This window comes from Sander lucioperca, chromosome 2, assembly GCF_008315115.2.
Source record: "Sander lucioperca isolate FBNREF2018 chromosome 2, SLUC_FBN_1.2, whole genome shotgun sequence".
Taxonomy (NCBI): Eukaryota; Metazoa; Chordata; class Actinopteri; order Perciformes; family Percidae; genus Sander; species Sander lucioperca.
The window spans coordinates 18,113,975-18,128,704 of NC_050174.1; the positions used below are offsets into that span (position 1 = coordinate 18,113,975).

Below are 14,730 nucleotides of genomic sequence, written 5' to 3' on the forward strand. Positions count from 1 at the left end.
TAATATTTCAGTTTCAGGGTTTGAGCCAAAGTTTTCGACAATGTCCTGTTGGCTGTTATTTAATTAGCGTGTATGGCAAATCAGTGTCTGATGCTCGGGCAAATATGATTTGTTAGAGAGGGAGAAAAAAATTCTGTGAAGTTTGGATTTTTAAAAGTTAGCCAGGATTACATCTTTTTGGTGTTCGGTCATATCAACAGTGATGAGACTTTCAGTCAATAACCATACTGTGTTAGCTGATCAGCACGTCATAATCCAGATGAAAGAGATCTAATAAGTAAGTAAAGTTTGTTTGTATAGCACTTTTTACAGATAAAATCACAAAGTGCTTACAATAAATTGGAATACAATAAATAAAAGACATAAGAATACAAGGAAAACAAAGGTACATAAAATCAGACAGCCATGAAAGCCCTTGTTTACTAAAAGGCTGTTTGAATAGCCAAGTCTTCAAATGCTTTTTAAAAGAATCAACAGAGTTTGAACAACGCAAAGAGAGCGACAGTGCATTCCACATCCTGGGTGCCACTGATTAAAAAGATCGATCCCCTCTGGTTTTAAAATGAGTGCGGGGGACCACTAACAACATCTGACCTGATGACCTCAGACTCCGGGAATAATAAACTTTATATAATTATATTGTTTTTTATATATTTAAAATGATTGATTACAGAGAAAGTTAAAGTGCTGTCATATTCAAGTACAGCCACAAAGCATCTCTTTCTACATCTAAACAAGCTGCAAACTTGTATTCAATGTGCATGCAAACCAAGAACAGTGTGTAAAACTCTGAACTATATATGTGTGATATACAGACGGTCCACTGAAAACCTCCAATGGACATTGAAACGACGACGGTGGGCCATAATGTGTTACTGTTCTGATTTCATATGATAATGACATAAAATATGATCTTGTCGTTTTTCATTGTGTCTGATTTATTTTCAAAATACTTAATACATAAACCAAAAATAAAGACATGTAACCTTCCAGACTTGTCTTCTATTCAGATTAATGTCAATATTACCGACTGGAAGCAGCTGGTTTATAACTGTCAGATCCGTCTCCTGTATCCACCTGCTGACCTCAACGGCTCAGGCGGATCGTAACAACATGTGTGTTATTGTGCTGATGATGGGAACTACTGTTTGCTCTACTCTAGTTTATACAATGGGGAACTCAAATTAAGCAATCTAATTTATATTAGGTTCTCCGACCGGCCTGCTCTGCTCAGGAAGGAACTTGTTTTGTGGGAACATTTGCACCCCACAAAAGAAAACTCCACGTACAATATTAAATGAAGTTAACTGTTGACACAGTACAGTAACGTGAGCTATTTAAATTAGCTGATACATGGTTAATATCTCATTGGCTCTTACCAGTGTATCTCCGTGTGTATTTCCCTAAACATATTCTTTGTAAATCTTTACAATCATTCCCCAAAAGAACAAAGCAGGCCAAACCAAGCCACGCACCGGATGTCAGGCAATTATCCTAGAAATGTACTTCCGTTGATCCAGACTACAGTTTATTTAGAGATCCAGGTAGGTTCATTAAAGTTTATAACCTGATGCTACTTAAAGGTGCTCTAAGCGATGTGACGCATTTTTTAGGCTACAACATTTTTTGTCACATACAGTAAACATCACCTCACTATCTGCTAGCTGCCTGTCCTTGAACACACGCTGTCTCTGTAGACAGCTCAGGCCAATACTTCGAACCTCAACAAGAAGTGACATCACCCAACATCGCTTAGAGCACCTTTAAATAAAAAATATGAAATGCTTTAAGACACAGAGAGCATTCACATTGTCAAAGCATCACTGAATCTCTGGCTTCATTGAACTCTTGACATGCTCTGTTGTATGTGAATTGTAGTGCAACGATGCAATGATTATGGAAAAACCCAGACAATCTCAGAATCCTCCCCCTCTCATGACTGAAGGTCAACATCTGAGCAACCAGTGATATTCAGCCTGAAATCAAACGTATAAAAAGCTTCATCGAGCTGCAGTTTCAGCCACAGCTTGACTACAGGAAGTTACAGACTATTCATCTCGTCTCTACTGTAAGTCACACACTTTTACCTGTTCATGTTTTTCTGTATTTATACTTTTAATCCAAATGTGGTTTTTTCCTGTTGCTTCTTTAGTTTTCTAAATATTCAATGTGTCCTCTGACAACAAGAGTCAAGTGGTGGAATGTAACTAAGTGCATTTAATGAAGTTTTTAAGTACAATTGTTGAGGTACTTATACTTAACCTGAGTATTTCCATTGTATGTCTCTTTCTACTTCTATTCCTCTACATCTCAGAGGTACATATGGTACTTTTTACTCCACTGCATTAATTTGAAAGATATTGTCTGTCTTTCCACACAGGAACATGACAGACGGCTCCAGACGTCTGCCTATATGACATTATATAGACATTATAATCAATACCAAATCACCCTCATCCTCTTTCTCCCTGTACAGGTTGAAGACATCATGGCGAGTCAAGGTTTAACCTATCGCAAGTGCACCATTGAGATTGAGAATAAGTGCTCTGAGTTCACCCTGTGTAACCCGCAGTGAGTATATATTTAACTTTCTACCAATGTGTGTCTTTTCCTAACAAGATCAGGCTGTTCCTCGTAGGGAGGAGGTCGGGGAGGGGGGCGGGAATGTCTGGCTCCTAAAACACAGAGAGTTCAAGAAACACATTCTCATGAACAGTTCATATGATATCGTACGAAATCTTAAGCAAACCCATTCGATATCGTGCTAAATAAGGGGCCCACAGACAGGTCACATGTACATACAACTTGTCCCTCTCTATGAGATGACCAAATCACTTCAGCCTACTTGACCATTAACACACAAGTTAGTCTAATCAATAATTAAAGCTGCAAGCAGCGATGGACGGGCCCTCGCACCTCTGCGCGTGTCGGGGTTACCGGCGGTCGCCGCTCCTTGCGACCGTGCATTTGCGCGGCACTCAGACACCGCAAATTGTCACCAATGAAAAGGGAACTCCATGCTGAGTTCAATGATACCTCACACAAGATGCTACGTCATACAGTTTATTAGCTGTTAAAGGGGGCGTGGCTAAAGCATGGGGGTCGGGGCAAACCTTTACCAATAAAAAAGGAAGTCTCTGCTGAGTTCATTGATACCTCACATAAGACACTACCATAAAAAGGTCACCATGTATGAAAAGGGGCGTGGCTAAGCACAGAGGGGCGGGCCAAACAATCACCAATGAATAAGGAACTCTCTGCTGAGTTCAGTGATACCTCACACAAGGGTATACCTTAAACGGTGTAAATTTTATGAAAGGGGCGTGGCTTAAGCATAGGGGCGGGCCAAACTATCACCAATCAAAAACAAACTCTCTGCTGAGTTCAATGATACCTCACACAAGACTCTACCTTAAACGGTTCAAATGTTATGAAAGGGGCGTGGCCTGAGTAAGTGGGCATGGTTATATCATAGGGGCCAGCTCATTATCACATGTAGACCACACATTCTAAGTTTCATGTAAATCAGATGATGTTTGTCATATAAGGCGCATTTCCTGTTGCCAGCGGGGGGCGCTATGACCAAAAGTCAAATATGGCCTGTAGGTGTCCTCAGGCCTGGACCCTTGTCAATCGTGACAATTTTCGGGCAGATATGACAACGTACACTCAAGTTACAACACTTTATTTGTTCATCGCTAAACACTCAAAATGGCCGCCACGCCACGCCCACACCGTCAGACGAAAAGTTTTTCTTTTAATAACTTTTCATCTTTAAGGTGTTGGGATGATAGAGACCAAGTTTGAAGTACATCGGATGAAATCTCTAGGAGGAGTTCGTTAAAGTATAGCACCTTGACTTTTAGGCCTACTTCCTGTTGCCACTAGGGGGCGCTATGACTTTAACTAAATATCGGCCTTTATTTGTCCTCAGGGTTGGACTCTTATGAATCCTGAAAAGTTTCGAGCCAATCGGACAATGTACACTCGAGTTACACCCACTTCCTGTTTCGGCGGCGAAACGCACAAAATGGCCGCCCCGCCACGGCCATGCTCTATGACGAAAAGTTTTTCTTTTAACAACTTTTCATCTGTAATGTCTTAAGATGGCACAGACCGAATTTGAAGTTGATCGGATGAAATCTCTAGGAGGAGTTCGTTAAAGTACGACATGTGGACATGGCCAAAATCACACTAATTTCGAACTTTGAAATCAAAATGGCGGACTTCCTGTTGGGCTTAGGGTATGGCTTCAATGACGTTTTTTGTACATCCTGACATGATACATATGTGTACCAAGTTTCGTGAGTCTACGTTAAACGCACTGCAGGGGCTCCATTTTTTTAACATTGTAGGGGGCGCTAGCGAGTCATTTTTGCGCGCCTATTCCCGAAACCCTTAAAATAGGTAAATATTCACCAGACTTGATGCGACCGCCAAATTTGGTGAGTTTTTGAATATGTTAAGCCCCTCAAAAAGCCAATTCATTTGCCGGGAAAATAATAATAATAATAATTCCTCACCGGCGGTCGCCGCTCCTTGCAACCGTGCATTTGCGCGGCACTCAGACACCGCATATCGTCACCAATGAAAAGGGAACTCCCTGCTGCGTTCAATGATACCTCACACAAGACTATACCTTAGATGGTTCAAATGTTATGAAAGGGGGCGTGGCTTAAGCATAGGGGGCGGGCCAAACCATCACCAATGAAGAAGCAACTCTCTGCTGAGTTCACTGATACCTCACACAATGGTCAACCTTAAATCGTTCAAATGTTATGAAAGGGGGCGTGGCTTAAGCATAGGGGGCGGGCCAAACCATCACCAATGAAGAAGGAACTCTCTGCTGATTTCATTGATACCTCACACAATGGTCAACCTTAAATCGTTCAAATGTTATGAAAGGGGGTGTGGCTTAAGCATAGGGAGCGGGCCAAACATCACCAATGAAGAAGCAACTCTCTGCTGAGTTCAATGACACCTCACACAAGACTCTACCTTAGATGGATCAGCATTCATGAAAGGGGGCGTGGCTTAAGCATAGGGGGCGGGCCAAACCATCACCAATGAAGAAGCAACTCTCTGCTGAGTTCAATGACACCTCACACAAGACTCTACCTTAGATGGATCAGCATTCATGAAAGGGGGCGTGGCTTAAGCATAGGGGGCGGGCCAAACCATCACCAATGAAGAAGCAACTCTCTGCTGAGTTCAATGACACCTCACACAAGACTCTACCTTAGATGGATCAGCATTCATGAAAGGGGGCGTGGCTTGAACATAGGGAGCGGGCCAAACCATCACCAATGAAGAAGTTACTCTGCTGAGTTCAATGACACCTCACACAAGACCCTACCTTAAACGGTTCAAATGTTATGAAAGGGGGCGTGGTTTAAGCATAGGGGGCGGGCCAAACCATCACCAATGAAGAAGGAACTCTCTGCTGAGTTCAATGACACCTCACAAGACTCTACCTTAGATGGATCAGCATTCATGAAAGGGGGCGTGGCTTAAGCATAGGGGGCGGGCCAAACCATCACCAATGAAGAAGCAACTCTCTGCTGAGTTCAATGACACCTCACACAAGACTCTACCTTAGATGGATCAGCATTCATGAAAGGGGGCGTGGCTTGAACATAGGGAGCAGGCCAAACCATCACCAATGAAGAAGTAACTCTGCTGAGTTCATTGATACCTCACACAATGGTCAAGCTTAAATCGTTCAAATGTTATGAAAGGGGGCGTGGCTTAAGCATAGGGGGCGGGCCAAACCATCACCAATGAAGAAGCAACTCTCTGCTGAGTTCAATGACACCTCACACAAGACTCTTCCTTAAATGGGTCACCAGTTATAAAAGGGGCATGGCTAAATTATAGTGTCCGGGTCAACTCATCACCAATTAAAAAGGAAGTCTCTGCTGAGTTCAATGATACCTCACACAAGGGTCTACCTTAATCGGTTCAAATGTTATGAAAGGGGGCGTGGCTTGAACATAGGGGGCGGGCCAAACCATCACCAATGAAGAAGTAACTCTCTGCTGAGTTCATTGATACCTCACACAATGGTCAACCTTAAATCGTTCAAATGTTATGAAAGGGGGCGTGGCTTGAACATAGGAGGCGGGCCAAACCATCACCAATGAAGAAGGAACTCTCTGCTGAGTTCATTGATACCTCACACAATGGTCAACCTTAAATCGTTCAAATGTTATAAAAAGGGGCGTGGCTAAATCATAGGGGCTAGGTCAACCCATCACCAATTAAAAAGGAAGTCTCTGCTGAGTTCAATGATACCTCACACAAGGGTCTACCTTAATCAGTTCAAATGTTATGTAAGGGGGCGTGGCTTAAGCATAGGAGGCGGGCCAAAACATCACCAATGAAGAAGGAACTCTCTGCTGAGTTCATTGATACCTCACACAATGGTCAACCTTAAATCGTTCAAATGTTATGAAATGGGGCGTGGCTTAGCCATAGGGGGCGGGCCTAACCATCACCAATGAAGAAGCAACTCTCTGCTGAGTTCACTGATACCTCACACAATGGTCAACCTTAAATCGTTCAAATGTTATGAAAGGGGGCGTGGCTTAAGCATAGGGGCGGGCCAAACCATCACCAATGAAGAAGGAACTCTCTGCTGATTTCATTGATACCTCACACAATGGTCAACCTTAAATCGTTCAAATGTTATGAAAGGGGGTGTGGCTTAAGCATAGGGGGCGGGCCAAACATCACCAATGAAGAAGCAACTCTCTGCTGAGTTCAATGACACCTCACACAAGACCCTACCTTAAACGGTTCAAATGTTATGAAAGGGGGCGTGGCTTAAGCATTGGGGGCGGGCCAAACGATCACCAATGAAGAAGCAACTCTCTGCTGAGTTCAATGACACCTCACACAAGACTCTACCTTAAACGGTACAAATGTTATGAAAGGGGGCGTGGTTATATTATAGGGGCCGGCTCATTATCACATGTAGACCACACATTCTAAGTTTCATGTAAATCGGATGATGTTTGTCATATAAGGCGCATTTCCTGTTGCCAGCGGGGGGCGCTATGACCAAAAGTCAAATATGGTCTGTAGGTGTCCTCAGGCCTGGACCCTTGTCAATCGTGAGAATTTTCGGGCAGATACGACAACGTACACTCAAGTTACAACAATTTATTTGTTCATCGCTCAACACTCAAAATGGCCGCCACGCCACGCCCACACCGTCAGACGAAAAGTTTTTCTTTTAATAACTTTTCATCTTTAAGGTGTTGGGATGATACAGACCAAGTTTGAAGTCCATCGGATGAAATCTCTAGGAGGAGTTCGTTAAAGTATAGCACCTTGACTTTTAGGCCTACTTCCTGTTGCCACTAGGGGGCGCTATGACTTTAAGTAAATATCGGCCTTTATTTGTCCTCAGGGTTGGACTCTTATGAATCCTGAAAAGTTTCGAGCCAATCGGACAATGTACACTCGAGTTACACCCACTTCCTGTTTCGACGGCGAAACGCACAAAATGGCCGCCCCGCCACGGCCACGCCCTATGACGAAAAGTTTTTCTTTTAACAACTTTTCATCATTAATGTCTTAAGATGGCACAGACCGAATTTGAAGTTGATCGGATGAAATCTCTAGGAGGAGTTCGTTAAAGTACGACATGTGGAAATGGCCAAAATCGCACTAATTTCGAACTTTGAAATCAAAATGGCGGACTTCCTGTTGGGCTTAGGGTATGGCTTCAATGACGTTTGTTGTACATCTTGACATGATACATATGTGTACCAAGTTTCGTGAGTCTACGTTAAACGCACTGCAGGGGCTCAATTTTTTTAACATTGTAGGGGGCGCTAGAGAGCCATTTTTGCGCGCCTATTCCCGAAACCCTTAAAATACGTAAATTTTCACCAGACTTGATGCGACCGGCAAATTTGGTGAGTTTTTGAATATGTTAAGCCCCTCAAAAAGCCAATTCATTTGCCGGGAAAAAGAATAATTATTCCTTCAGTTTCAATAGGGCCTTCGCCGCTGTCGGCGCTCGGGCCCTAATAATAATAATTCCTTCAGTTTCAATAGGGCCTTCACCGCTGTCGGCGCTCGGGCCCTAATAATGTAAAGGAAACATAGGTTACAATTCAAAATATAAAAACATAATTACTTTAATGCACTAAGGCTCTCAAATATGTATCCACCTGTAGATCAACTTCTCATTTAATGTTATCTCTGCTCAGTCAACACATATCTCTCCCTCCTCTTTTTCACCTTAATAATACACTAATTCATTTTAATTAATGTATAAACCCCTGGACTGTAATAATAGTAACTCAGAAGTGTTTGAGCAAGATTTCTGCTCATGTTTAAAACTTTGTGCACGTTCAAAATCAAACTGCCATCCCATCTGTGTTCTGAGATTTGGAAGAGTTGTGATATTTTGAGTAAAAAAAAAAGTCATAATATTAGGAGAATAAAGTCTCAATATTTTATGAAAACATCCACCGGCCCTACAGTCTGCTGTGCATTACGTTATTCCTTTGCTGTGTGGCAGTATCCAGACCATCTGACAGACACAGAGCCCCGTTTGGGACTGTGGGAATGAGACAGAGTTTAGGGAAGTGATCCCCCCCGACCTCCTCCCTACGAGGATCTTCGCGCTCTTATACAGCAGCAGTAAATGTGCTGCTGACAGTAATAAATACCTTGAAAACATACCAAATACAGAGCTTGACTTTTCACAGATATACTGTTTATATAATGTTATCTCTGTACTGGATGCTCCATCTGGAACATGTCAAAGTGTTTCAGTGACTAACTCCGAGTTTTGTTTTCTTGCTTGTGTCACCAGGGTGCACATTTTCAGTGGATTCTATGAAAGTCCTCTGCCGCCAACACTTGGCCCGTCTGAATCTGGCACAGCTGAGTTCATCAAGACTTCTTTCTCGGCACGTGGAGCTGTTGGAGTCTTAAGTCTAAAGAGCTAAGCATTGAAAAAGTGGCTATCCTGTTCTCTGTCCCTTTTGACTACATGCTCTACTCTAACATGTACGCAGTGGGAGTCTTTGACAATGATAAAGCGTGTGATGGCAGCCTTTTTGAAGAGATGTGTTACAACACACAGTCTGCCCTCACCCTCAAGGCGTTTGTCAGAGGGGACGCTAAAGACTCCCAAAGTCTGATTCACAAAGGTAGATATGTTACCATCCGAGCCACCATGTCAGACAGTGCCACATCTGTCGTCAAGGTACAGGTGTGTTCTGCTTAATTTGAAGTTGATTCTTCCCTGCACCCTTAATTCCAGTTGGCCCACTAAAACAGGCTGAATAAGTTTGTTTTATATCAAAAGATGATTCTACTGTTATGAATAATGTCACTTTTTATTCTCGGCATTAGTTTGTTTTTTTTAAATCTGAATCTCTATGCACTTCTGTCATTGTCTGGTTAGATGCTAAACTGCTCTTCCTTGTTCTGCTGCTGACTGTGTGAATGACATAAAGTTAAATCTAATCTGATGTAATCTACTGTTTGTGATAAACACATTTTTGTTTTGATTTTTTAAACTCTGTGAACATGTGTAGTTCATAAACAACGTGCCTGTTCTGAATCTCTCTCGGGGCTAAAAGAAAATAAACTCTGAACATAAACAACTTGGTCCGAGGTTTATTTCTTAAATACCAAATGAGGAATGTACAAATGAATCTCAGTGAAATAAACTATGGAATCCCAATGTGTTTAATATTGATTAAAAAAAAGACTTCATGATAAAATCATATGAATGAATTGTGTAAATTATACAAATGCCGCTACATGCACAGCACCTCCGTTATAATCAACAGAAGCTGCTACAACATGGACTGAAGAAGCTGCGCTGCTTGTCTCTATTTTTACAGACAGGAGACAGACAGGGTGGACATGCACATTAGCAACAGTTTGTTTGTGTTGTCGTAGCAACCGGTAGCAACATGCTCGTTCATGAGCTTCTCTCTCGTGTCTCTACATCCATGGTAAACGTAGCTAACTCATGAACTCGCCGTTTCATTGTCTAAAATATTCACTAACGTTAAACATTATGTTTTCATTGTTCCTGATTGTTTACATGCTTATCTAAATAAACGATGGATGTATTTAGACAACCAAGGAGATGTAATCATCATGTCGTGCTACTAGCTAGCTAGTAACTAGCAAATAGGTTAGCCTGCAGTTTCGTTGCAGCAAATGTTCCACCAAAACAAGTTCCTTCCTGAGACTATTTAGCAGAGCCACCGTCGCTGCGTCTGGAACTTAGCGTCGCCCAAGACCATTGTGATTGGTTTAAAGAAATGCAAACAACCCAGAGAGTTTTTTTTCTCCTATCCCAGAATGCATCTGTAGTGTAGCCAGACCTTACTCCACAGCGCTGTGAATAAAACCTTGGTTTTATTTTTGACTCTCAGCTAAACTTCCGAGACCACATTAAGTCTGCCACAAAAACTGCCTTATACCAGTTCAGCAATATTGCAAAGATTAGATCAATTTTAACAAAGATGCAGAAACTCTGATTCATACCTTTGTGTCTTCTAGGCTAGACTACTGCAATGCCCTGTTTTCCAGCCTCCCTGCATGTTCACTTAAGGCGCTGACACACCAACCCGATTATCGGCTGTCGGACAGTCTGGCGAGGTCGGTGACTTGAGTCTGTTCGGTGTGTTCCGAGCCATCGGCCTTCATAATGGCCAATCTGATTAGTGGAGCGCTAGCCCTTGACTAGCGAATCAGTGCACTTATGTTACAACACTTACCGGAAATGACAAGCAGGATGAGCGTGACGAACGTGATGAATGCCTCTCAAAATCTGACGAAAATCTTTCAAACTGACCTTTGTCAATCAAAAAAATAGACAGATACAGCAACTGTATGGCCTATTTCTCGCTTAAAGTGTTTTCGGGAACACATTTCGGTGAACTAATTTTGTAAAATCCAAGATCGTATTCCAAACGAGCCGCCATTATAGTTCAGGTTTGAAATACAGGAGCAGACAGATCCACGTGACGCATTTGTCATTTCTGGTTTTCATTTTTTTGGGCGACAATACAGATTAGCGCTGCCTGCTGTCATGGAGATGTATTAGGTCTCGCGCATGCACAGAACGTACGATCAAGTCGCGTTGCTTCAGTGTGTTCCAAGGCACTTTTTGGACCGACGGGAGCCGAATGATCAGTCCGACTGCCTTTCCTGCCGACTGTCAGCCGTCGGGTTGGTGTGTCAGAGCCTTTAGAAGTCGGCAGCTCGTCCAAAATTCAGCAGCCAGGGTACTGACAAGGGCTCGGACATATGACCACATAACTCCTGTCTTAACCTCACTCCACCCACAGGCAAGATTTTAAAATCCTCCTTTTAACCTACAAATCGCTGAATGGCCTTGCACCCATCATACCTAGCCAAACTGATTAACCCCTATACCCCTGCACGACCACTCGGCTCCCTGGGTACCAACCTTTTAGAAGTTCCTAGAGTCAAAAAGATATCAGCAGGCCACCGTGCCTTTACCTGTCGAGCACCGTACCTCTGGAATAACCTTCCGTTGTATGTCAGAGAAGCCAGCTCTATCACCACTTTTAAATCAAAACTCAAAACATTTCTTTTTTCCAAACATTATGGACCATCGTTATGACTTCCTCTATCTTTTGTTTTTACCCTTGTACCACTTTTTATTTCACTTTTATGTACCTATATATCCGCAATGATTTTAATGTATTTTTTTGTATTTTTAATCCTAACTTTTACTGAATTCCCTGCTGTACAGTGTTTTGAGACCATGACTTATGGTGATATTGCATTTGAAATAAAATAAAATTGAATTGAATTGAGATAGAGCTGGCAATGCGAGACTAAATAAACTGTAACCCTGAAGTGATTCCCCTCTCGCCTTTAGTCTGCTGTTTGTAGGGGAACTGTTACACCGAGAACCTGACCAATACAATTCATAAAGCACTGCACTAGAATGTGGCATGGGCCAACAACACTCAACCTTTACAGGCAGGTTAAACTCAGATAGCCTCCAACAATAACAATAAAACAATCACACCCCGTATCAGCCGTATAACCCAGTAGCAATGACAGCCATAAAGGCAACTGATCAGACTGTCCTTACCCAGTAAACGACCATAAAAGGCAATTGTGCAAGCTGCTAACTGTATAACGATGTAAATTTGTTGTAAGGCAGCCCTTAGGAGGAGATGAACACCTGTTTTCTTGGTGAAAGTCTTGTTTTTTCTCCTTAACTTCTTCAGGACATGAACACCTGTTTCCTGGGTGAAAGTCTTGTCTTTAAAGTCTTTCTCCTTAACTTCTTACATGAACTCTGCTCTCCCTCTTGAAAGCCCTGTGTTTTAGGAGCCAAACATCCCCCCCGACCTCCTCCCTACGAGGATCTTCGCGCTCTTATACAGCAGCAGTAAATGTGCTGCTGACAGTAATAAATACCTTGAAAACATACCAAATACAGAGCTTGACTTTTCACAGATATACTGTTTATATAATGTATATAATAGTAGGAAATCACGGCTGTGTGTATTTGTTATTGTAAATAAATAAATAAAAGTTAACATGCTAAGTGCCTGAATATAAAACAAGGATACACCAAGGCCCCGATTAAAAGACAATCATTAATAATGTCTTCTTATATCATGTATAATAATCAAATAATCAATCATATAATGATGTTTTTGCCGTCCTTCCTATGACATACGTCACATACTCCGTTGCTCTGATTGGTTGTAGGTCTTTCCAATTGAGTGCAGAGGCATTTTCTTTCCTGGTTCGGTTGAAAAACGGCCCATAATCACAGCCCAATGGAGCAGTATCAGACTCATATTCTGACTAGAATCTGAGTATGACGACGTCAGGCTAAAGTAAAAGTAGAAATAGAAATAATTTCCCCTCTCCCTGATGACGGCAGCAACCTCTGGATCCCTGTAGATCCTTTGACTGACCATATCCTCCTCTGCAAAAACAACAAAGTCACACCAGTCCATACCTGTTAGCAGGAGTTGTCCTTGCACCTGCCAGTAGTAACTGTGTTGTTTTTTTAGATTCATGGTGTTATTATGAAGCTTCAGGTATTTGGAGTCACGACAACCTCCACCAGGCCAAAGGGTGGGTTGGCTGTTGGGTCGAAATCAACCCCATCAGGGGAAGACCCTAACCAGGGGGCATCAGGGTGTATAACAAAGCCACATGCCCAGTAGTTAGTGTTCTTTGCTTTGCAATATTCCTGAATGGCAAGTGGCTCCAATGCCAGACCTCTTTTCATCAATGCCGTTTGTCCCACTCCCCTAATCATTCTTTCAGCAAGCTGTTCCTCTGAAGTCTGACTACGAACATGACATACCTCCCTGAAGTGAGATGATGTTATTCTCATCCTTCCGACTTGGTGCCACTCTGTGGACATACTCTGCTCCCTTGTTGTTCTATTTTCCTTGCTGTATCCAAGGTAGTCTGCAGAGATTGCAGATGCAGCTGCTGGTGGAGACTGCACACAAACTGGCACGTAGTGGGCTCCAATTTGTAGCCATCCAAAGGCAGAGGTGGGGGTGGAGGAGCAGGATAATGCGGCTGACTTGCACTGGCTACTGGTATGAAATCGGGCTGCCCTCCTGAACTTTTCCCAGAGCTGACTCAACCAACGGGACATCGGCACTGATTCAATTCAATTCAATTTTATTTATTGTATCAAATCATAACAAGAGTTATCTCGAGACACTTTACAGATAGAGTAGGTCTAGACCACACTCTATAATTTACAAAGCCCCAACAATTCCAATAGTTCCCCCAAGAGCAAGCATTATCAGTGGCTATTGCGACAGTGGCGAGGAAAAACTCCCTTTTAGGAAGAAACCTCGGCAGACCCAGACTCTTGGTGGGCGGTGTCTGACGGTTGGGGTTATGACGGTACGGGATGTAGCGTGGCACAGCAGAGCATGGGTGGACGCGGTGGACCCAGCAGGACGTAGCCGGGCATTGCAGGGAATCGCAGAGCGTAGCAGGGTGTAGCAGGTCCATAGCCACAGCTGCACCCAAGACCCAGGTCTTGGTGTCGCCCTAATCCGAGGCGATGTTCTGGGCAAAGAAGAAACATAAGGACTCCGGGGAGTAAACTCCCCAGAGCTAGGTTAGTAACAAGCACTTCTGAGACAGGATGTGCATAAAAGGAAACAAAAGAAAAAAGCGTGTCATAAGAGGGAACTTCCTCGGCAGTCTAGAATTATAACAGCATAACTAGGAGAGGCACTATATTATTGATTATACGATAGGTAAATCTGATGACTGTAAAGAGAAGCAGAGAAAAGCAGGGGTGCTGTGTCTGCAGCTATACACCCTGCCCCGCCGGTCTAGGCGTTCACTGCAACTCCTCACTCCCTAACTATAAGCTTTATCAAAGAGGAGAGTTTTCAGTTTAGTCTTAAATGTAGCGGTGTCTGCCCCCCGAACCCAGATTGGGAGCTGGTTCCACAGGAGAGGAGCCTGATAGCTGAAGGCTCTGCCTCCCATTCTACTTTTAGAGACTCTAGGAACCACAAGTAACTCTGCATTCTGGGAGCGTAGTGCTCTAGTGGGACAATAAGGTACTAAGAGGTCCTCAAGATATGAAGGAGCTTGACCATTTAGAGCTTTATAGGTCAGAAGAAGGATTTTAAATTCAATCCTGGATTTTACAGGAAGCCAATGGAGAGAAGCTAATACAGGAGAAATATGATCTCTTTTCTT

The 14,730-nt window shown here is 42.9% G+C and overlaps 1 protein-coding gene and 1 pseudogene across 1 annotated transcript in view; both read left to right on the top strand.

Moving 5' to 3' along the window:
* The window catches only part of LOC116048187 (GTPase IMAP family member 9-like), a 111,751-nt gene extending 110,893 nt beyond the window's left edge, over positions 1 to 858 (top strand). The window contains exon 3 of the mRNA XM_035994462.1: positions 816 to 858. Within this exon, the coding sequence (XP_035850355.1) occupies positions 816 to 827 (12 nt within the window). The 3' untranslated portion in view covers positions 828 to 858. The remainder of the gene's footprint in view (positions 1 to 815) is intronic.
* A 1,532-nt stretch (positions 859 to 2,390) lies between these two features.
* Positions 2,391 to 9,702, top strand: LOC116048220 (annotated as a pseudogene).
* The last annotated feature ends 5,028 nt before the right edge of the window (positions 9,703 to 14,730 follow it).